This window comes from Physeter macrocephalus, chromosome 10 (assembly GCF_002837175.3).
Source record: "Physeter macrocephalus isolate SW-GA chromosome 10, ASM283717v5, whole genome shotgun sequence".
NCBI classification, from domain to species: domain Eukaryota; kingdom Metazoa; phylum Chordata; class Mammalia; order Artiodactyla; family Physeteridae; genus Physeter; species Physeter macrocephalus.
This window is the reverse complement of record NC_041223.1, coordinates 22,747,193-22,772,090: the sequence shown is the minus strand read 5'-3', so window position 1 is coordinate 22,772,090 and position 24,898 is coordinate 22,747,193. Positions and strand designations below refer to the sequence as shown.

Below are 24,898 nucleotides of genomic sequence, written 5' to 3'. Positions count from 1 at the left end.
CTGCGCGTCCGGAGCCTGTGCTCCGCGATGGGAGAGGCCACGACAGTGAGAGGCCCACGTACCACAAAAAAAAAAAAAAAAAAAAAAAAATTTCGTTAGGTCCCATTTGTTTAGTTTTGTTTTTATTTCCATTTTTGCATCTATGTTCATCAGTAATATTGGTCTGTAATTTTCTTTATTTTGTGACATCTTTTGTCTGGTTTTGGTATCAGGGTGATGGTGGCCTCATAGAATGAGTTTGGGAGCTTTCCTCCCTCTGCTGTATTTTGGAAGAGCTTGAGAAGCATAGGTGTTAGCCCTTCTCTAAATGTTTGATAGAATTCGCCTGTGAAGCCATCTGGTCCTGGGCTTTTGTTTGTTGGAAGATTTTTAATCACAGTTTCAATTTCAGTGCTTGTGATTGGTCTGTTTATATTTTCTATCTCTTCCTGGTTCAATCTCGGAAGGTTGCGCATTTCTAAGAATTTGTCCATTTCTTCCAGGTTGTCCATTTTATTGGCATATAGTTGCTTGTAGTAATCTCTCATGATCCTCTGTATTTTGTTTATCTTCTCAAAGAACCAGTGTTTAGTTTTATTGATCTTTGCTGTTGTTTTCTTCATTTCTTTTTTATTTATTTCTGATCTGATCTTTATGATTTCTTTCCTTCTGCTAACTTTGGGACTTTTTTGTCTTTCTTTCTCTAATTGCCTTAGTTGTGAGGTTAGGTTGTTTATTTGAGATTTTTCTTGTTTTGAGGTAGGATTGTATTTCTATTGACTTCGCTCTGAGAACTGCTTTTGCTGCATTCCATAGATTTTGGGTGGTTGTGTTTTCTTTGTCATTCGTTTCTAGGTATTTTTTCATTTCCTCTTTGATTTCTTCAGTGCTCTCTTGTTATTGAGTAGTGTATTGTTTAGCCTCCATGTGTTTGTACTTTTTACAGATTTTTTTCCTGTAATTGATATCTAGTCTTATAGCGTTGTGTTTGGAAAAGATACCTGATACAATTTCAATTTTCTTAAATTTACCAAGGCTTGATTTGTGACCCAAGATATGGTCTATCCTGGAGTGTCCTTCTTTGTCTCTGGTAATAGTCTTTATTTTAAAGTCTATTTTGTGTCATATGCTACTCCAGCTTTCTTTTGATTTCCATTTGCATGGAATATCTTTTTCCATCCCCTCACATTCTGTCTGTATGTTTCCTAGGTCTGAAATGGGTCTCTTGTAGACAGCATATATACAGGTGTTATTTTTGTATCCTTGAGCCAGTCTATGTCTTTTGGTTGGAGCATTTAATCCATTTTAATTTAAGGTAATTATCGATATGTATGTTCCTATTACCATTTTCTTAATTTTGGGGTGTTTGTTATTGTAGGTCTTTTCCTTCTCTTGTGTTTCCTGCCTAGAGAAGTTCCTTTAGCATTTGTTGTAAAGCTGGTCTGGTGGTGCTGAATTCTCTTAGCTTTTGCTTGCTGTAAAGGTTTTAATTTCTCCATCGACTCTGAATGAGATCCTTGCTGGGTAGAGTAATCTTGGTTGTAGGTTTTTCCCTTTCTTCACTCTAAATATGTCCTGCCACACCCTTCTGGCTTGCAGAGTTTCTGCTGAAAGATCAGCTGTTAACTTTATGGGGATTCCCTTGTATGTTATTTGTTGCTCTTCTCTTGCTGCTTTTAATATTTTTTCTTTGTATTTAATTTTTGATAGTTTGAGTAATATGTGTCTGGCATGTTTCTCTTTGGGTTTATCATATATGGCACTCTCTGCTCTTCCTGGATTTGATTGACTATCTCCTTTCCCATGTTAGGGAAGTTTTTGAGTATAATCTCTTCAAATATTTTCTCAGACCGTTTCTTCTTCTCTTATTCTTCTGGGACCCCTATAATTCGAATGTTGATACATTTAATTTTGTCCCAGAGGTCTCTGAGACTGTCCTCAATTCTTTTCATTCTTTTTTCTTTATTCTGCTCCCTGGCAGTTATTTCCACCATTTTATCTTCCAGCTCACTTATCCATTCTTCTGCCTCAGTTTTTCTGCTATTCATTCCTTCTAGAGTATTTTCAGTTTCAGTTATTGTGTTGTTCATCACTGTTTGTTTGCTCTTTAGTTCTTCTAGATCCTTGTTAAATGTTTCTTGTATTTTCCCCATTCTGTTTCCCAGATTTTGGGTCATGTTTACTATGATTACTCTGAATTCTTTTTCAGGTAGGTTGCCTAATCATCTTCATTTATTTGGTCTTGTAGGTTTTTACCTTGCTTCTTCATCTGTAACATATTTTTTTGTCGTTTCCAGTTTTAAAATTTTTTTTTGATGGGTGGGGCTTTATTCCTGTCTTACTGGTCGTTTGGCCTGAGGCGTCCAGCACTGGAGTTTGCAGGCAGTTGAATAGAGCTGGGTCTTGGTGCTGAGAGAAGGACCTCTGGGAGGCCTTACTCCGATTAATATTCCCTGGGATTTGAGGTTCTCTGTTAGTCCAGTGGGTTGGACTTGGAGCTCCCACCACAGGAGCTGGGGCCTGACCCCTCCAGCCTGGGAGTGAAGATCCTGCAAGCTGCATGGCACAGCAAAAAAAAAAAAAAAGAAAAAGAAAAGAAAAGAAAGAAAGAAAGGAGCTGTATGATATCAAAGAATGAAAACAAAACAAAATAAAATTAGGAAGATAAAAATATTAGGAAAAATAAAAATATAATTGAAACAACCACAACAAGGTAAAATAAAACCACAACAGAAAAAAAAAAGGGGGGGTGGGGGGAACAAGCCAAAGGGAGAGAACAATAACAAACTATAAAAAATAAATTTGAAAAATAAAAGATTTATTAGGAAAAATAGAAATGTAAATGAATCAACAACAGTGAATTCACAAGGTAAAACAGAACCCCAGTCTAAAAGAGGAAAAAAAAAAAGCCTTTGTATGGGGCAGAATTTAGGTGGGGGTGGAACTTAGGCAGGGGTGGGGTTATGGTGGGGCGGGGCCTAGGTGGGTGGGGGAGTGACGCTTGAGTGTGGGGCGGGGCCTAGGCTCAGGACCCAGCTGGAAAAGGCCCTGGGGACAGGGCCTCTGCTTAGGACCTGCAGGGAAGGGGAGAGGCAGCATGTCCAAAGGAGGGCCTCTGGAGTGTGGAGTTCCGGAGTTTGGAGGTAGGGCCTGGGTGAGGGTGTGGGAGTGGGGCTTGGGCTCTGCACGGCAGGAGGTGGGCTCTGAGGGCAGAGGATTAGGCCCAAGAGCCCAGCAGGCTCCCCGGTAGCTAAGTGGACAAGGAAAGCGCTGGCCACGTTCCCTTCTGTTCCTCCGAGCCCCCCCTCCGCGTCCCCCCCCAGGGTCTCCCCTGTCCCCACGGGACCCCTAACTGTGTGTGGGTCACTGGGTTTAGGAACTCCTCCCTTCCCCCAGCCACCCCTCAGGGGTGCCGGTCCTGTAGGCCCAGCCTTTACCTTTGCCTCCCCCTCCCTCCCGCTCCCTCAGGACCCGCATGGCTGGAGGGGGCCTTGGTGGACAGAGGATCAGGCCTGGGATCTCAGCAGGTTCCTGGGGGCCCAAGTGGGCAGGGGAAACCTGGCCACGCTCCCTTTTGATCCTCTGCCCTCCCAGTGGTTCCCCAGTATCCCTCTTCAGGCGTGGGATCCCTTCCCCTCCCCCAGCCCCCCAGGGGGCGCCAGTCCCTCCCACCTCCACTTCTCCTCCCCCTTCACTCCCCCCCACGCCCCACGTCCTACCCAGTGGCTGGGGGTTCCTCCCATCCCCTTAGGTGTCTGTGGTCCTCCACGGGTGCCTGGTACGTGCCTTAGTTATGCTTCCTTTTTTTAAATGTTCCTTCCTATTTCTGTGCCAAAGAAAGGGTATTTAATAGCAAGTTAATGAACACTTAAAATCATTTTGTGAATCAAGAAATGTGTCACTGTTGGGGTAGGACATTGACCTTACCCAAAGAATGCCTAAGGGGTATTGCTCAGACAGTGTCTCTTAGGGCAGAGTTGTGGTATAGGCCCATATACATATATTTTATATGTAGGCGTACTGTATGTATATATGAGAGGGAAAATATGCTGGTAGTAGGAGGGTTGTAATAGGTTGAACCAAACAAAGTGTCTTTTTGTACAACAAAAGTGATAAAATATTAGTAGTTTCATATGTTCAAGCTAATAGACTCCTGCTCAGAATATCCACACATAAAGATAGATATCAGGAGATAGTCTTCTATTTCTGTTAGGAAGTTTTCTGGCATGAACAGTTCATTTTGATCCGTTTAAATCTGGCATGAGCCTTATTTTTTTTTTTCACTCTCTTATGTTCTTCAGAGTGGGACATAAAACTAAAAAACCTTGGACCTGCTTTAGGGCATCAGGTGTACATTCTTATAGACTTAGCATTTAAATAATTATCATAGCTATTTCATAAACTTATTCTAACAGAGCTATATTAGATATTGCTATCCCTACTTTACAAACTAAAGAAATTAAGCAGTTATCCCAAAAAAATACACATAGAAACATACCTAATAAGTGACAGTACTAGAATTTGAATCCAAGTCTTTTGGATTTCATGTTTTTGGCACCTCCCTTCTGTTTCCCTTCCAAGGGACTAAAGTTCTATCAAATCAAAACCTACATTTCTCATAATATTTTTTCTCTTAAGGTTGGCTTGAGATATGGGAATCTCCTCTTTGCTGGCAGATTTTTTTTTTCTATTATATTTAAAACAGTAAAAAAAAAAATAGTTCATAGTTGCCTACTAGAAAGTGAAATAACATTTTTAGTTTATAAATATAGCAGATGTTTCCCCTTTTACTCACTTTAAGAATGATTTACTTTCTCTCATATAAAGGTCCAGGATGCACTTTTATCAAAGGGAAATCCTTAAGATAGCTGAAAAGAATAGTATGTACTAATATACAGTTTTTAGTTCTTCCACAGAAAAGCAGAGGGTGCAAGGAGGGCGGGGATAGTGATTGTTTGAACAGCCAAGTGTTTACCTCTTTGTGCTTTTACCACTGTGTAATATCAGATAGAGGCAATACAGCCTACGGTTTTATCTTTCCTTGAAACATGCTTTTCACAGTCTGTAAATATTGAAGAAGATGTCAGTAATAAGTCTAAATAGATGAAAAGAGTTATTTTAGAATATATGCTAGCCTTTTAATTATAAATGCAGCTCACCTCATAAGTAACTCAAAAACTTAGGTCTTTTATTGTTCTTTTAAGTGACAGAAGTACTGCATTTGAATTCTGCTGTACAGCTTTCAAAGTGGTTAATATTCTGGCCCAACCATTTCTATCAGAGCTATTTTCCATAATTATTCTGAGGTTTATTTAACCCAGTCTTACATTTGCTTACAGTGTTCCTCGTAGTTAGCATGGCTTTCTCTTTCTCTGCCTCTTCAAATGCTACTGACCTTCAGGGTTCTGTTTAATTAATACTTTTTACAACGTCTTCTAGAGTTTTCTAACTAACACCCATTTCTCCCTTTTCAGAATCCCCACACCACATAGTCAGGAGAACAATTTAGTACTTAATTAGAAATCATATAGCCTTTAATTCTTGAATATATATTAATCTCATCATATAGCCTGTGTAACAACCATCCGCTAAAAAATTAACCAGAAGTTACTTGTTAACATTTCTTTTTGTTGAGTAATAGAATGAAAGAAATTTCTAACACAGTTCTGCTTTCCCCCAGGAATGTTTTTATGGTGACGTCATTCCAACATACTGTAGTCCAGGGGGCTGCAACCCATTCACAAATTGACAATTGAAATCTTTCCAAATCAAGAAAGAAGGAAAATTAACTAGATTTGGGCATTTCAAAAAATAAATAACATAAACTAAAAACCATTTTTATTGATTTAACAGATATTTATGCACTTAGTTGAACCTGTATGCTAGGCCCCTGTGGGAACATGTCATGATGGCTGCCAAGAACACAGGCCTTGGTCCCTGGGTGTGGAAACAAATGAGAAGCAGCATCTTCTGACTGCTGCATGAGGCGTGTTGAGCAGCCTGTGCTGTCAGTTCAAGTCTTGGTTGAATGACTGTGACCAGAGTTCTTAATAAAATGCAGATAATTGGGTTTTTTTTAATATCGCTCAAGTAAAATTCTACTACATAAGTAAATTATCTCTCTGTAAATTCTGTTTTGTTCTTGTTAAATAATATTACCTACTTAATTAGTCATCTGGAGAAGTACAAATAAGCATTTAAAAATTAATGCAGGAGGCTGACCAAAGAAAGTATGCCTTCTCCATAGAGAAAAGGGTTTGTTAGGAGAATTTTAATTTAGGCAGAAGCACTAATTACTTAGTAAGGAATGGCACTGATATCCAGATTGTCTGTGAGATGGTTGTCAACTTATCCTTTTTTCTAAAGATCTGTGTGAAGAATATATATAGTCACCTACCTGTGTTTTTATGCTCAGCTGCTTCAAATCACTGGACTTCACCAGGTAGTCTCAAGAGCCCTCTCAAATCTTGCATTCTAACTTTAAAAAATATATGTTATGTAAATTATGTGCCTCTGAAAGTTCAGGTTTTGTGGGGAGAATTATGTCATATGTTTACAGTTTAATATATTTTGTTAGCATTTATCAAAATCAAGCAAAAGATAGTCATTGAATTGGTCAGTTTAAATTTGTATATCTCCTGACTTTGCAGTTATAATTCTGTAATTTTTTTCCTGTAAATATATTCATGCATATATATGTACACAGTGTATAAAAATATTCATGTGGTATTAGCTATAGCAACAAAAGTTTGGAAACAACCTAAATGTTCGTCAGTAATGGATAGCATTATAAATTGTGGTTCATGCATGGAATGGAACACTATGTAGCCATTAAAAGGAACAAGGAGGATTAGGGACTTCCCTGGTGGTCCATTGGTTAAGACTTTGCCTTGTAATGCAGGGGGTGCAAGTTCAATCCCTGGTCAGGGCGCTAAGATCCCACATGCCTCACGGCCAAAAAAACAAAACATAAAACAGAAGCAGTATTTTAACAAATTCAATAAAGATTTAAAAAATGGTCCACATCAAAAAAAAAATCTTAAAAAAAAAGGCTGATTTAAATATATTTAATCTGGAATTATTGCTAAGGCATATTAAGTGAAAAATGCACAGAATAGTACAGTATGCAGACATATTACCTTTGGCAAAACATACATACCAAATAATGCATTCTCCATAGAGAAAGGAGTTTGTCCGGAGGGTTTCGATTTAGGCTAGAACACAAATTTCTTAGCAAAGTACATTTATTTCACACACACACGCACACACTGCACGCACACACACACTGGCCTGGACACACACATGTTTGTATGTGCATAGAAGGGTATCCTAAAACTAGTGATAGCCCTCAAGTGACCTGGAGTAGGAATGAGAGGCAGGCTTTTCACCGTTTTTTTTCCTCTCTCTCTCTCTTTTTTTTTTTTTTTTTTTTACTATTTAAAATTTGTACTTGACTTTTCATCCATACCCCTTTGTACTGTTAAAATTTTTGTTAGTTCAATTTTTAGTTAAAAAAGTAAGATTTTCATGACTTAATAGCACTAAGCCTGTAAAGTGAAACTAGTTTGTCCTAAGACAAAATTAAATGAGATAAAATAGTATACATTTAAACCATTTTTTTTTCCTTTGGATAGGGATTGAGAAGATCCTTCACAGTCAAGACTTCATAGCTGCAGAATATATTTCAGAACTTCAGTCAACCTTTGTGAAACCATAGCTCTAGAACTCTCATTGGCTATGTATCCGTGACCCTGAAAACTTCACAATTTGTTTTCTCCCTCTCTTCTGTTCCCGTCTTCTTGTCCTAGTGTCTATCCTACTTTACCTTTACTACAGATTGCCTATTCAGATTTAATCTGTTAGCTTAGGGCAGAAGAATCCTGTTTTCTATTTGAGTCCATTAATCAAGAGCAATCAACTTTTCCTGTTCATTTGCTTTCTTGTTAATTGAATCACCTAAGTCTCATTTAGGAAGTTTCAACAATTTGTGTTAATTTTTTAGATGATTAATAATCTTCAACTCTAGTATATTACTTAGCATTAGTCAAGAATGCTAGTTATCCACTGAATATGACAGTCATGACAAGCTCTAATAGGAAGTCAAAACTAATTGCTTATTGGATATATAAAAATATTATCTTAAAAACATATAAACTGGAAAACTGGAATATATAATTTGTAATTTCATTCATAGTGATGAAATGGGACTCATCCCATAAGTTAAACTAAATCGTAGTTATATCCCACCTTATCCCCAAAATTAATTATTTATTTAAGAAATTTAAAGGTAGGAAGGGAGTCTGTTACTTCTACAGATATTAGGTAAGCTTTACTTGAGAAGCAACTTGAAGTATTAGACATGATAGAAAATGCAAAATACATAATAAGAAATGTGTGGCCAATACATGTGTGTAAACACTCAAAATGTATTTTTCTGCATATTTCCTGTAGCAGCCTCCACCATCAAATAAGTATATCAAATTTCATTTCATTAAGTTTTCAAGAAAGTAATTTAGCGAAGTAATGAAATTCCTCCATGATCCTTTGAGCGCTTTCCTAGAATGTAATTGAGAGGTGTAACACTTTTATACCCATTTATGGTTTTCTGATTTGCAGGTGTAGCAAGTAACACTATACAGCCTACTCCACAGACTATTCCGGCCATTGATCCTGCACTTTTCAATACAGTTTCCCAGGGTAAGTCAGCTGTTTTATGAGATATAGTGTTTCTGCTGTTTGGGGGCATTGTTTTGTACTTTTATCTTAGGAGTGCAGTGTATTTGAATGTCTAGGTAATTTGAAACACATTTCTTTGAATGCCTTTATTCACTAGATTCTCCAGTAAACCAGGATTGTTTCTTATTATCAAAAATACCTAAATCCAAAGGCCTTCTCTCTCTTTTTTTTTAATCTTTTCAACTTCTTTTTCTTTCCCCCACTTGATTGTTCTGTTTGTTTAATTTGGTCTTTCTTATTCAGAGTTTTCTTCATATGTCTGATGAGATTATTCCTTTTATATTTAGAATGAAGATGTTGATTGATTATTTTCAGTAGATGTTATTGAATTTCCCCTGATACTATGTCTGCAGGTCTGTTTCCCACTTGATTTTTCTGTTCTACCCTGCGAGTGGGAACAGGCCATTCAGCTTCCTCCTGCATCTCAGCCATGGATGAGGAGATCTTTTCTTGGAGGGGGATGGCAAAGGGTGTACCACACATACCTTGTCAGTCCTAGCTGTCCAGGAAGTTAATTCCACAATTTTAGAGAGACATTCTCTATCTTTTTTGTCTAGGGTCTCATGTGAGAGATGGGAAGCCATTGAGGCTGAGGGTGTACAGGTATGCAGAGGTTGATAGAGGGGGGGAAGGATGTGAAACTAGTGCAGATAATTGTTTTAGACCCACTCACAGGGGAGAACAGAAAAATCAAGTAAAGATCCCCCCAGTCCCACTCCTCATACAGCTAGACTCTCTCTGAAGTTTCTCTGGATAGGCTCCCCAGTTGCCTCCTATATTACATGTTCTGAGTTGGGATTTTTTTTTTGACACTGTTTTATCTAACAGCATACCTTCACTTAATTTCTGCTTTTCTAGAAATTTCTTTAAATCTCTTGTCAATTATCCTTTCCAGTTTTTACACTCTTTTCTCTGCTTTTCCTTCAATTTTAGAATTTATTTCCTTTTGTTTTACCTTATCATTTTAATATAGTTTCTGAAGGAAAAATAGTCAATTATGTATGCTTAGTCTACCATCTAGAACTAGAACCGTGGAATTCTTTACCCAACCAAACTGTCAGATGTGAAGGCAAAATAAATATTATTAAATATGTAAGGATTCTGAAGTTTTGCCTACCATACACCATTTCTAAGGAAGTTATCAGAAGAAGTTACTCCATTAAGAAAAGAATGATAACCAAGAAAAGAAATATGAGATATAAGAAATGTTGAAATTAATCTTAGGTCACCTAAAGAAAAATTCCATTGACAGCTTTTCCATAGGCTTGAAAAGCAACTGCTCTAAAATTAGAACAGAAAATCAGAGCTCCCCTCCTTTAAGAAAAATCAAGCGGATTCTATGCAATATATAGAATAAGAAGCTGTAGAATGGGAAAGAAATGGATAAGAAGCTGTAGAATTCCTTTCCCAAGAAGAACAGAAAGATCCAAGAAAACATTTTAAATCGTACAAGTAGTTTCAAGTAAGAAGCAAACTGAAATATGCCATGATTTTGAGCAATAACAGAATTATGAAATATAAGAATAGGGATTTTGTTTAACTTGGACACAAAGAACATTCTCCTTGGAATGGCATAGGCTTATCACAAACAGAATACTTTATTCAGGGCAGAATATAAATCAACACTGACAAGTGAAGGTAGGAGAGATATTTCTGGAAGTTGAAAGGTGGAATAAAAGAAAGCTGTTATTAGGATGAGTGTCCAGAAGTGAAATGTTGTGATTTTTTTTCTAGAGTTGATGGAATGAGAAATAGAAGACAAAAGTAAGCAACTAAGAAATTTAAAAGCACTAATAAATTTAGAAGGAGATAGGGCAGGAGAGGAGGAAAGTGAGATAAATTCTTTACGTTTCATAGCAGAGTGTCAGTAGATAAAGCCTAAAAACTGATAAATCAAGAAATGGTGGTGTAAGCTTATCAACTGGAGTTAGGGAAGTAACCTAAGAAAACAAAAAATAGAAATAATTCAGAAGTGAAGTGGGGAGGGGAAAGGTAGATGACTTATTTAAGTGTATGAGTTACATTAAGTTTATTCTACTTTTCCTGGTTTTATTAAAAGCAGATAAGTTATACAACCTAAAATCAGGAGCTGCAATGGCCTTTGAATCCTGAAAGGCCTAGTTTAAGAGTATGTGTATGTTTCATGGGGGAACATAGTGATAAGGTAAGAAGAGTAAAGAAACTATAATAAACTAGCAAATTACCCAAGAACATAGTGGAAAATGTCTATTAGTAGACAGATAACCTGCCCAGCAAATACTATATTCCTCTGTTAAACTTGTTTTCCAGATTCCTCTCTACAGTCCCATGTACCTGTAAAAGCTCTCCCTAAAATATGATGTGAAAATATCTGAAGCAGACTAGACAGAACAGTGAAACAGAATAAAGAATCCAGAAATCAGGCCACACAGTATGGGAATTAAAATAATGACAAAAGTGGCATTTGGATCAGCGTGGCAAGAAAAACAAAACATCAAAACTGATGTTAGAAAAAATATATATTAGATACTATCCCCCAATTCCTATATCTCATTTGGTTGTATCTTAACAAGTTGGACTAATGAAAAGTAATAAATTGCATACAGCAAAAGATTTCCTCTCCCCATTATATTGTTAAAATGCAACTAATAGACCAGGAGGAAATCAATACTTAAAAAAATAAAGAATTACTGTTCAGAGCATATATAAAGAGCTCCTGCAAATAAATAAATAAAACTTAATAGGAAAAAAAAACAGAAATAAACATAGGGAATGACTCTTGTATGCTCTTTGTGGGAATATAAATCGGTAAAGCCTTCTTCAGTAGCATTCTGTCACTGTCAGAATTGCAAATTTTTTTTGACTCAGCTATTCCACTTTTGGGAATCTATCTTAGAGAAATATTTAGATATGAGCACAAAATGTATTTACAAGGATATTTTATTTCAGCCTCACTTGTATTAGTAGAAAACAATTTTAAGTGTCTATTAATGAGAAATTATGGTCCATCTGTCCCATGGAATACTGTGCACATATTAAAAAAGGTTAAATACTTTTGTACTGAATTTGTGGCTCACTCTGAAGAGGAGAATGGAATTGGGAAGGTAGATATTTGAAGTACAGTATTTACTTTTTTAAATTGTATATACCTGATAGTATTAGAGTGTGAATAACAACTTACCTCTTAAAGGTTTTTTTAAAATTAAATGGGATATATGAAAAATATTTAGCATGGTTCAAGACATAATAATATTCTGCCTCTAATCATTACTATTGCTGTTGCCATTATTAAGTGATGTGTCCTGGCGATGCCTGGATTTAAGGGATCAGTACTGTACTTTATATTTACCTCCAAGATTTACTGCAGGGAATCAGATGATTCCCATATGATTTTGCCTATGCTTTCCATTCAAGTCAGAGGATAATTGAGTACACTGGGATCAGATTATTATCCAAGGTCCTTCACATGAATTTCTAGTTAAGTAGGAAAAAATCTCTAAAGACCCATTTCGGAAATATTTACAATTAAGTATTCTATCTTCTGTCAAGGTTAGATAAATCAACCTTAGAAATAGATGCTTCTAGCAACTGAGCATGCAGGGATTTCTCTTTATACCAAATAATGTTACCTTTGATCCAGTGCTGACCCAGGCTCTTTCCCCCCGGAATAGAGAACTTAACTGATGGCTCTAGCTCTCCTCTGCCTGGTTCTTGTCCTGCCCTATGAAGGGGAGAAGCAGCTCTGTGATAAAGACAGTCTTCTTGAAGGCATCTGGAACTTATAAGCACAGATTTCAAAAAAGAGATATTATATTAAATTAGACAGCTTCTCTAAATCTTTTTTTTTATGGTTGGATTAGCTGTATGTGATTTTTTTTTTTTTTTCTGATTCTTTAAATACCTTTTAGGTCCACAGTGTGCTCTCTCTGGTTCTGATTATGGCTTCTGGTAAATTTTAATGATAGAAAAAAAACAGCTTTCATTTAGGTGCATTAAGTAATAGTTACCATTTTGAATATAAAATCAGATAAACTGAAATTGAACAGTTGTTCTCTTCCTGAAATATGTTTTCCTTTGTTATATCTTTTTCACTTTCTCTATTTAGTTTTTAAATGCTAATTTAAAAGAATCCTAACTAGGAAGCAGATTTTATTTTTATTTAATTTAAAATTTTAATTCATGCGTTTTATTATTAATGACTTATAGATAATATTTTTAAAGGAAAGAAAGCTTGAAATATTACAAAATATCGAAAGTAACTATTTGACATGGCTTTTTAAGTTCTTTATATATTTATATATATTATATATTTATATAGAATATTTTTATATATTCTGCATAAATATATATTTACTTATAAATATTTATATATTTAATTGGTAAAAATAAAAATAAAAAAAATAAAAATAAATCTTAACATCTATATAAATCTGTAAATTACATTTTACATCTAAATCTGTAAGTTGGTTCTTATCATCTAGTTATTACATTTTATAAGATAGTTACATAATTTGTCATACATGCTGTAAGGTATATATTATGTATCTGTAATTATAGTTTTCTGCTAAGTTATTTTATTCACATTTTATAAATATTGCAATTGTTATTCCATAAAAAATGCAATATTTGTGTTTTAAAATAGTTTTAGATTAGTTTATAAAAACTAAAACTAAAATAAAACTAAATATAAAAATAAAACTAAAAATAAAATAAAACTAAAACTAAAACTAAAATAGTAACAGAGTTCTTACTACAGTACACATTTTTTTTTTTTTTTTGCGGTACGCGGGCCTCTCACTGCTGTGGCCTCTCCCGTTGCAGAGCACAGGCTCCGGAAGCGCAGGCTCAGCGGCCATGGCTCACGGGCCTAGCCGCGCCACGGCATGTGGGATTCTCCCGGACCGGGGCACGAACCCGTGTCCCCTGCATCGGCAGGCGGACTCTCAACCACTGTGCCACCAGGGAAGCCCCACATTTTTACCTTATTAATAAATAAGTGATACGTCAGCAAAACAGTGTTAAAGCTGATGCTGTAAAAAATAAAATTAGTCCTGAGCATTAGGGCTTTCCTCCAGCAAGTCCAGTAAATTCTGGATAGATGTCTTACATATTTAAACATTGCCTGGAGATAGAAGAATAGACTATTAAAGCACAAAATGAGTAGTATTAAGGTAAACTTAATTTTCATAGATGTCTCACTCACCTAGATAATAGTATACATCTAGGTGACTAGAGCCTCTCAATATACTTTGAAAAAACATTGATGAATCTTTCAATTAAAAAAAATAAGCAGAAGTGTGCCTGACTAAATTGTCAAAAGAACTGCAGGACAATTGTTTTTTAGGTTTAATGGGTAACAAGTGCCAAGTCACTAAAATACTAAAAATAGAACTGTGGAGAAACTTTTTTGTTTTTTAAATATATAATTACATTTTACTAGTTTATTCATTTGTATTTCTTAACGTTTAGGCAAGACCAGAATTCAGGGAAATTAAAATAAGTTCTGTTAAAATTGGAATGTGTAATCTCTGATTCACAACAGTAAGGACTAACTCTTAATATAAGCTTTAATAATATTAATTCAACAAATATTTGAAGGCTTTGTATGTGTAACACACTGGGCTGGTTACTATATGTAGATGTATAAGTACATTATCTTAAAATCTGAAAATTAATTAATGTTTAATTCTACGTGAACTTTTATTCCTTTTAAAATGTGGGAAGAATTTAAAGTACAGACAGCTTTTTTATATTCCTTTGTTGAAGTTATGCGGCACTTACACTGGGCTAGAAACTTTAGGATACATTGTTTCAGTATTCTTTTTTGAAAATTTTTAGAAAATAATAATTTGGATAAGAATTTAGTATCAGAGTACCTGGAATTGCTACATACTTTGAAGTCCTTGCCTAGGGAGTGTCAGAGTTTTCATTTAATGCTGTACTATCTGGCAAAATTAAAAGCAACTAAAAAAAGTAATTATATTTATAACTACAAGCTTATAAACAGGATCAAAATATATTATATGTTCCTTTAGAAACAGAATCGAAATATATTATCTTTTCATTATATTGTATGCCCCTAGCCTTCTGACCAGTTCTCCTTAGAATCCTCATAAAAATTTCTAAAGAAAATGGTATTTATTTCCAAAGGTAAGACACAAAGTCAGTTTTTAATTTCACCTTTAGAAATATATATTCAAGTATATTCAAATCTTAGATTAAATGAAATGTTTTCAGTGTGTTTTTCTTACCCAAATTATTTAGTTGGGCTCATCCATATTAATCATATGTGTAACTAGAAAACTTGCTGGGATAAATTTTGGACAAATAATTGGTAAGAGTTGTTTACATGTTTAAAAATTGTGTAGTGTAATGATATATCTTAGTTAAACCTTAGAGTTTTGTATATGGACAGCACAAATGCAAACTATTTTTATGCTTAAAAACAGATGACTTATGTAATTTTTTAACGTAAAGTTTGTTATTTAATTTATTTTGAGTTATATTTATATTCTAGTTCAAATGAGGGTTGAATGGTTTAGTCTGTGTGTATTTATTGTTCCACGAAAAGAGAGGCTCAGCAATTCTAACATACACACCAAAGCTCTTTTCCTTGTTTTATACAGAATATAATTTTTTTGCAGTTAATTTGCCAAAATATAAAGGCTTCCAGTGTATGATTTCTGGTAGGAAAATCTTGCTCATATAAGTTGTTATGTATTGACATCTGTATGGTTTATATTAGTAATTTAAAAATTTTAAAGCATAAAGAAACTTTATTCAAATACAACTGGGGATTGGGGAAAAAGCCTTCATTTTTTAATATAACCTTAAACATTTTCTGTAATCTTGAATATAAGCATTTACCTAGCCTAAGAGAACTTTCCTATATTCTTTATAAATATCTTAATTACTCTGTATTTCTCTTAGGAGATATCCGACTAACACCAGAGGACTTTGCTAGAGCTCAGAAATACTGCAAATACGCTGGCAGTGCTTTGCAGTATGAAGATGTCAGCACTGCAGTGCAGAATCTACAGAAGGCCCTCAAGTTACTGACTACAGGCAGAGAATGAAGCCTTTGTACAACATCCATGCATTTTTGGCTTAAAGAACTAACAGTCCACTACTCTATCTTCAGCCTATCAGGAGCATATTTTAAGGAAGACTTCAGTTCCATTGACTATAACAATGGAATCTGTGTCTGTGTATCAGATTCCTGTTGAAGCATTCATCAGCAGCCTCAACCAGTTTTCATTGTCCATTTAGTGGATTCAGTAGTCTCTGGGTAAATAGGGCTGATGTGAGCAAGGTCCTAAAAATGCTCATTTGAACCCTGCTTGTTCAAAAAATAAGAACACACTTCTATAAAATGTATTGGGAATTAGCTTTGTATCTTAATCTACATAAATTAAGGAATTTTTTAATCTATAATTTGGACAAACAGACCATATTACTTTGCTATAAAATTCTAAATTTAACTTTTAATAAAGATTGCCAGAATATTCTAGAGAAGTTTTTGTTTTCATCAGGACTTCTGAAACAGATACAAACATCCTAAACTGTTAGTTGAATCTGAAAGAGATTATGTTCAAATTTCAATTTATATTCATATTAAATATAGCTACATTAAAAGTTAAAATGTTCATGGAAGGAAATGTAATAAGGTAAAGAGGTAGAATCAGTTTTAGACATAAGAGTAATGTTGGTTGCTCAACTGTTTTCCCTTATTCATTGACGCTTAAGGTGAATTGGTATTTGCTTCCTAGGCAGTTTGACTGCATGTGTTAGAGAATGAAAACAAGACATTTGTAATAATGCCTGGAAACTTGGTGCTTTGAGTTAAGGTTCTCCTCTGCTGCTATGGAATGGATTCCATAGAGTGTATAGTTATGAATGATGCAGAAGATTATAAAAACATAGACTTTCAGTTGCTAAGTTTGTAAGTTATGTGGGAATTATGGACTTACTATGTCACCTGCATTTGTGCTGTTTAAAAAATAAATACAAGGATTCTTTTAACTAATTCAGTTTATCACAGAGCCAAATGTCTGTTGTGCATGCTAAAATTGTCACTTTTCTAAAGTCATTAGTTTTAGTTGTAATAATATAAAGAGAGAGAAATTTGGCAGATTTACCTGAAATTATCTGGTCCATTTCATTCATTCCACTAATACTGGGAATCTTTTAACAAAGGGATCAGCAAACTATGGTCCATGGGCTGGCCATTTGTGTAAATAAAGTTTTATTGAAACCAAATAATAGCCATTTATTTATGTTCTGTGTTTGGTTGCTTTCCACGATGGCAGAATTATATGGCCGGCAAGTCTAAAATATGTACTACTTGGCCCTTTAAGGAAAAGTTTGCTGACCCCTGTTCTGACCGTCTGTTTGAAAGAAAATGAATCATTATCTCATAATCTCTTATGTCTTTCTATTTTTCTTTGCATAAGTGTAATGTTATTTATATAGAGTTTGATAGAATGAATATTGACAGAATAAACTGTTCTAAATTATTGCAAAAACAAGCCCCCCAAAAACATGCCTCCTGAAAAACATTTTCATATCTTTCACAGCTGAATTCTTAGAACATTTGCAGGGTTCAACATTTGCATCTGGAATTCCAGGACTCGGATATAGTTCTATAGAAGTTTATAGAAATAGAAAAATGACTAGGGTGATCTTTCATGTTATAAAAGGTAAATGTAAAATACAGTTCAGCAAATTTTAATTAAAATCCTAACATGTCTGGCCACTAGGAAGAAAACTGTCACCTCTCATTTCACACCCTACCTATTGCTCCCAGTTGGGAGAGCACATGGAGGGCAGAAGATGCTGTGGAAACCATGGAGTCCACTGAGAAGTGAGCTGTGATGTAGCAGCCCTTACCTGTAAAATGGAAGTGACACCACAAGCCACCTCAGAGTTTGTTATGAGCACTAAGTTAGATACTACACATGAAGTGCTCAGCAAGTAGTAGCATTCCATAAATGTTTATTGTAATTAACATTAATGTTACAATAATAATGTAAATTGCTAATCATTTGTTTCCTGACTATCAGGAAATCCCAGTTGTTTCTGTGGCCCATTACTTTAAAATGCTTTCTTGCATGAAGGGATTGAACTATAAAGACTTTTTAGCTTTGTACTTCTGCATATAAAATCTGACAGGAGAAAGTTAGAAATTTTCTGATGTAACACTAGGGTAAATAGTTTTCATTTGGTCAGTCAACATGTATTTATTGAGCAGCTACTATGTGCCTGGTATTGTCCTTTGCATGAGGAAACAGCAGAAAACAAAAAATAATCCCTGCCTCATAGAGTTTTATTCTAATGGGGAGGAAACGGACAAACAATAAGAAGTATATCATATATTCTATTCAACCATTGATTTTGAACATGTAATTGTTAGAAATGTAAATCTCAGACCTTACCACAGTCCTACCCAATCAGAAATTCCAAGGGTGGGGCCCAGCCTTCTGAGTTTTAAGAAACACTTTACAAAACACTTCTTGTAATCTGGTGGTCCCTTGAGTCTGAGTGGTTTAGCGCTACTTCCATTGGAAAGATTGAGAGTCTGGGAGGAAGATTTGCCTGAAGTGTGCCTGGACGCCCAGCATCAGTGTCACGTGGGATGGGACTCACACTTCAGGAACTTCTGTATTAGATAGTGATAAATGCTCTGGAGAAAACCACGGTATGGGATAGGAAACGCTTGGGTGTGTGGGGGCCTGTGCACGTTTAAATAGGATGGGATAAGCCTCACTGAGGTGACAGTTGAGTGAAAAGGGAAAGGGAGGAAGAGTATTCGTGGCAGAGGGAGGTCGACAGAGGAGGGAAGAGGGGATAAGTGAGGAAGGGTGGTGAAGGAGCGAGAAGCTCAGGATTACACAGGCTTTTTGTAAAACACTTAGCTTTTCCTCTGAGCAAGATAGGGAGCCACTCAAAGGTTTTGAACAAAAGAGTAGCCTGATACGACTTGTAAAAGGATCATACTGACTACTGTGTTGAGACAAGACCATAAGGTGGGCAAGGGTGGAAGCTAGGAGAGGAGTTAAAAAAAGTATTGCAACAATTCAAGGTGCAATGTTATGATGGCTTAGGTCAGGAGTAGAAGTGGAGGTTATACAGTGTAATGGGTTTCTGTAGAGCCACAGTATTTCTGACAAACCGGATTTGAGGTATGAGCATAGAAGGAGTGAAGGTTGACTCCCCAAATTTAACTTGAATGCTTGGAAGGAGCAAGTAGTCATTAATTGCAGTGGGGAAAGTCACGGAATTCTGCTGACATTTAGGCTGAAGTACAGTGTTCCCAAGTTCTTGTGAGCATCCCAGTAAAACTATTTGATAACATTGTTTTGTCAATACAGACAGAGGAGGAAGAAGAAAAGATAAGTTCTGTCTACAGTGATTGTCACAGACATCTCACCAAATCACTGCTGAACTGGACCTAGAAGCCAAGAACGGTTCCCAAGGTTATGGTCAAGGAAGTTTGCAGGCTTCAAGATTACACCCATGAAAAAGACCCCAGTTACAGGTCTCGAAAATTAACATCCTAGTATTCATAGAATTTATTTATATATAACTTGTACTTCTAGAAATGTGACATCACTGTGTATGGGTTAAGAAATGGTTATATGCTGTCCTTTCTAAAGAAACTTAAATCCTAATAGCATTGTTACAATTATCTTCAACTTGAAAAGAACAATAACTGACTCAGGATTGAATGTTTTTGGTTATCTGCACAGCTTTCTCTACCCATCCCCATTTTTTTAAACTTTACTCATTTTATGTTCCAAAGCAATTGGATCAGATCATCTAGTTTGGACAGTACATAAACCTTCACCAGTAGAAAAGTTCTATTTTCAAAAGAGATCACAAAATTTTAAGGCATCCCTCATATGGAAGTATGCTCACCTGGTTGGTTGTAATCTTTGATGTCCATGTGGAATTCTGAGACTAAAAGCTCATTTAATGGAGTATACTTACGTAGGACTAATTTCAACTAAGTGATACTTTAATAATAGTAAATATAATAACTAACATTTGAGTGTTTACTAAATGTCAGGCACTATTCTGAGTATTTTACATGTATTCATTTAATCTTGCCAGCGATCCTGAGAGGTGGGTCCTACAATTGGTCCCTGTTTACAGATGAGGAGACAACCACAAGGTAATAAATTTGCCTGAGGCTACACAGCTAATATTGAAATTTTCTAAGCTCAGGCTGCCTATTTCAGGCAATAATATAATCCATGTAGGTAAAGGATCAGTTAAATTATTATGAGAAAAGTGAGATGTTATCAAGGTCACTGGACAATTCCTTTTATTAGTGGGACGTGTTATCTGGACAATATGTTCCAATTAACTGTGAGTGCTAGGCAGTGAATACAGGGCATGATCACACACTGGAGCAATGGCCTGATAGCAAATGGAGTTTGTGTCCAGAGAGAAAATAGGCAGATTTGAATGACTGGTGCAATGGATTAATATGTCATCTGGAGAGAGTCCCACATCACTAGGGAGTCCTGGATTTCCCAGACACACCTGCTTTTTTCTCTTTATTTTAAACAACATAACTATTTTTCCTAATTGCATAGCTGTCACAGGACTTCAAAATAATAATGTTTATAATTAGTTATTTCTTTAAATTTTTGCCTAAAGTATGAGACAAGAACACCTATCCCTTACTTTAGATATCCCTTAAAATTTAGGGGAAAAGAAATGATTGCATAACAATAATCCATGAATATAACTTCCTGGAGAACTATCTTCATAGTGAGCAATATTGGGAGATTTTGTAAAAATGTATCATCCATTTGTTGAAAAATAGTAATATGTACTGAGCGTCTACCATAAATTAAGTTTAACGTGATAGTGCTGTACCGTATGAGAGGTTATGTATGAGACAGTCATTCTTCCTGTAGAAAGTCAGGGAAGGCCTGGGAAAAGAGATTGACCTGCAGGTTTGCCAGACACAGAGGCAGGGAGAACTTAGCAAAAATAAAACACGATCAAAAACATGGAGACAAAAATGTTAGAAATTCAGGGAATTTGAGAAATTTAGTGTTGCTGTGGCAGATGCCTTATCAAGACCAAGAATTATAAATGTGAGATTGCGTACGTGGGAAGATGTTATGGACTAAATAGTCTCCCCCCGAAACTTAACAGGTTGAAGCCCTACCTCCCAATGTGACTATATTTGGATATAGCGCCTTTGGGGAGGTAATTAAGGTTAAATGAAGTCATAAGGGTGGGACCCTAAGTCCATAGGGCTGGTGTTATTGGAGATAAGAGACGCCATGGGCTTCCCCGGTGGCGCAGCCTGCCGATGCAGGGAACACGGGTTCGTGCCCCGGTCCGGGAAGATCCCACATGCCGCGTAGCGGCTGGGCCCGTGAGCCATGGCCGCTGAGCCTGCGCGTCCGGAGCCTGTGCTCCACAACGGGAGAGGCCACAACAGTGAGAGGCCCGCGTACCGCAAAAAAAAAAAAAAAAAGAGACTCCAGAGTTCTCTCCATGGTCACGCGAGGGCACAATGAGAAGGCTGCCACCTACAAGCCAGAAAAAATGAACTCACGAGAACCCCACCCTGATGGCACCTTGATCTTGGACTTCCAACCTAAATTTCTCACAGTTTAAGGCTTTGATTGCCTCAGATATGCTCCTAACATTGGTTGCTTGTTTTACATCGGTGAACCATCAAGTTGGTTTTGTCTTTTTGATCCCTCAGCTGTGTTATTTGTGTTGTGATACAGGAGCCATTCAAAGTCCTTTGAGAAGGAAGAAGAATGTTTAGATTTGTCTATTGTGCTGTGCTTTTATACTTTTTAAAAAAAATTTTTTGGCTGTGTTGGGTCTTCGTTGCTGTGTGCGGGCTTTCTCTAGTTGCAGCGAGCGGGGTCTACTCTTTGTTGTGGTGCGCATTCTTCTCATAGCAGGGCTTCTCTTGTTGCGGAACACGGGCTCTAGGACGCGCGGGCTTCAGTAGTTGCAGCATGCGGGCTCAGTAGTTGCAGCACGCAGACCCTAGAGCACATGCTCAGTAGTTGTGGCCCACGGGCTTAGTTGCTCCGTGGCATGTGGGATCTTCCCGGACCAGGGATCGAACCCATGTTCCCTAAATTGGCAGGTGGATTCTTAACCACTGCACCACCAAGGAAGTCCCTATACTTTTTTATATAAAACTAATAATACCCCTCTAACAACCATAACTTGGCAAAATTACTATTTACATCTTCACCTTATGTATCATGTAAGTTATATATATATATTCCCTTCATTAGATCATTAGATGCTAAGTATGGTAAGAGCTATTCACATGATGTCTGTTGCATATTAATTATCCCTAACTGGCAAAATTAATAGATGAATGGTGGAAGAATAAAGACCTTATACTGAACTCATAAAATAAATGTTAATTGTGTTCAGAAACCTGAGTTCTCAAATACTGAAGTGTAAGATAAATTTTTAAGGATAATTACATCCAAAAGTTCTGAAATCATTTGTTAATCACTGCTATCTAAGAAACCCTCATTCCACAATATCAGAATATTGGAATATTGGTAGAATCCATCTATACCACCCAGTAAGTCTTGATTCCTAATTCAGATACATGGTTCTTTATCTCTTGAAAACATGAAGGATAACAGTGACTTAGATATGCTCAGAACATTCTTATAATATATACTAATAACATCTTTGTAACAACATACATGTTCCCTGCTGGCAGGTTATAGGTTCTCAGTCTATCTATACTCTAGCAGAAATTAACATGTTCAAGCCCATTGGAGTTATTTGACAAGAAAACCTCTGTCTTAAAAATAGGGGGAAAAAAATACTCAGGGCACAGTGAAAATTGGAAATAATTGTGGTGTCTGAGGAAATTGTAACTGAAAGATTATTTTTACAGATGAATGGGCAAATAAAAGTTTAAAATTTTAGAAGCTGCCACTGAGACCTGAACATTTTGAGAAAAGTCAGAACTCATTTGAATTTTTTTCTCAATATATACTACTTTATTCTACCCACTGCTCCAAAGACAAGCAACTGAAGAAAAGGTGTGAAGATTATAAAACCACGGGCACAGGGTGATATAATGCAAAAAGTGTTCTATTCTGAGTCAGGAAACCGTGGTTCCGGTACCCTTGTTGCTGTAATCTTCTCTGCCCATTGACTAGAGAAAATTTACCCTCCCTGACCTTCCTCTGAGCATTAATCATCCCACATATAACATAAGCAGCTTGGGTTAGGTATCTAATGTCCTTTAAAGATCTAAGATTCCTTAAGTCTCTGACTACTCCATAGATTTCTGTAGGCAAATTTTGAGGTTAGGTCAGTGGTCCTTGAATCAGTCTTCATTTGAACTAGACACATTATACCATGTTTTCAAAACTTAAATTCTGACATCCATCCTATTTAATGAATAAATATCCCCTGAATATCTTATATTAATATGCCAAGAATTCAGTAAATAAATACTTTTGAACAAAGTTGAAACCAAGGATCAAGACAGCAAAATAATTGTTGTTCCTTGGGGCAGGGAATTTTCTGCTGCCAACGCAAAGATTGCCAGTGAGCAAAAATCTGACAAAGAATATTACCAGGGACAAAGAGAGTCATTTCATAATGGCAAAGTGGTCAGTTAATCAAGAGGGCCTAACAATCCTAAAGGTTTATGTACTTACCAACAGAGCTTCAAAATACATGAAGCAAAAACTAGTATAATTTCAAGGAGAAATAGAAAAATTCAGAAGTATAATTGGGGATTTTAATAGCCATATTATTAATTGATGGAACAATAAGAAAATATGACCCTTAAAATTGGTCTATGACCCTGAATAAAACCAATGTATCTTTTTTTTCTTTTTGCAGTGGGTTTTGTTTGCTCTTCTTCTTTTGTAGTGACTCCTACATAGGATGATATGAGAATAATCTTCTGACCCTGTTTCTCAAAATTGGAGATTTTATTTCTACATGTGTGAAGACTGCAAGCAATATGTCTGCTTTTTTTGATGCTGAATTTAAAGGGAAACGCATGGGTGTGCTAAGTTATTTACAAATGAGTATATATACTTACTGAGAGTGTGTATATATATATATATATATACTTATTCTTTTTTTAATATTGTCTTGAGATACTGTCTATAAACATCCCTTGATTTTCTATGTATTTCCAAGTGACTGCCAACCAAGCAGCATAGAAAATATTTCTTCCAAGTCACTATTACAAAAGCTCTCTAATTCTTTATTTATTGGTACCATTTATGAGAAAACTCTCAGTGTCACAGGTAGAATAACATAGAAGATCCTGTTAAATGTGTGTTGTGTATATGTAATTATATTTATATTATATAAATTACATATATAATTACATATATTACATATGTATATATAATTAATCTGAGAGCTTCTACTGTAGTGGCTTGGAATAAATTTTTTCCAAACTGCTTGTTTGGCAGACTTTTCAAAACACTTAGAAAGTCAGGAGATGTTTATAAACAGTGTCTTAAGACAATATTGGAAAAAGAATGAAATTGCTTCATGAATGACAGTAATCCTTCTGAAAATTATTTTTAGAATTATGTGGAACAAAAAGCAAAGAAAATCATAAATAATTTATTTTCTATTATAATTTCCTCATCTGCTAAGACTGGAGGTTCATTTTTGTTCCTACCCTACTGGGTAGTTATTTCTCCTCAAAATGGAGTGCAAGAGATGATCCAAACATTTCTAATGAATGATCTTCGAGCTGATGAACAGATACTGTAGGTTTTCAATCTACTTCAGTTCAACAAGCTTTGCTTAAGAAATTGCAAAGTACAAAGTCCTGAGTTGTGTAACCTGAGGCACAAAGTTTCCTTAGACGTCTCTGCTACCCAGAAGCTCAGAATCTACTTAGAGATGCAGATGTTCACAAATAAACATAATTGGAAGCATAGTTTAAAGTGCCAGAAAGAAACATTCATGAATTGTTATTGAACTTAATTTTTTTTTTTTCCAAACTAGGGGAGCTGGAGCAGACATTTCATTGAGCTGGTGACATTGAGTTGTACCTTATTCCAACAGAGAAAATAAGGTGGGTAATTAAGATAACAGGGAAGGGGCTTCCCTGGTGGCGCGGTGGTTGAGAGTCCGCCTGCCGAGGCAGGGGACGCGGGTTCGCGCCCCGGTCCGGGAGGGTCCCACGTGCCGCGGAGCGGCT

At 36.0% G+C, this 24,898-nt stretch overlaps 1 protein-coding gene across 1 annotated transcript in view; it reads left to right on the top strand.

Annotated features, from left to right (window-relative positions):
* Positions 1 to 16,726, top strand: part of VTA1 (vesicle trafficking 1) — a 74,084-nt gene extending 57,358 nt beyond the window's left edge. The window contains exons 7-8 of the mRNA XM_024122601.3: positions 8,596 to 8,676; positions 15,625 to 16,726. Of these exons, the coding sequence (XP_023978369.1) occupies positions 8,596 to 8,676; positions 15,625 to 15,770 (227 nt within the window). The 3' untranslated portion in view covers positions 15,771 to 16,726. The remainder of the gene's footprint in view (positions 1 to 8,595; positions 8,677 to 15,624) is intronic.
* Positions 16,727 to 24,898: the final 8,172 nt, after the last annotated feature.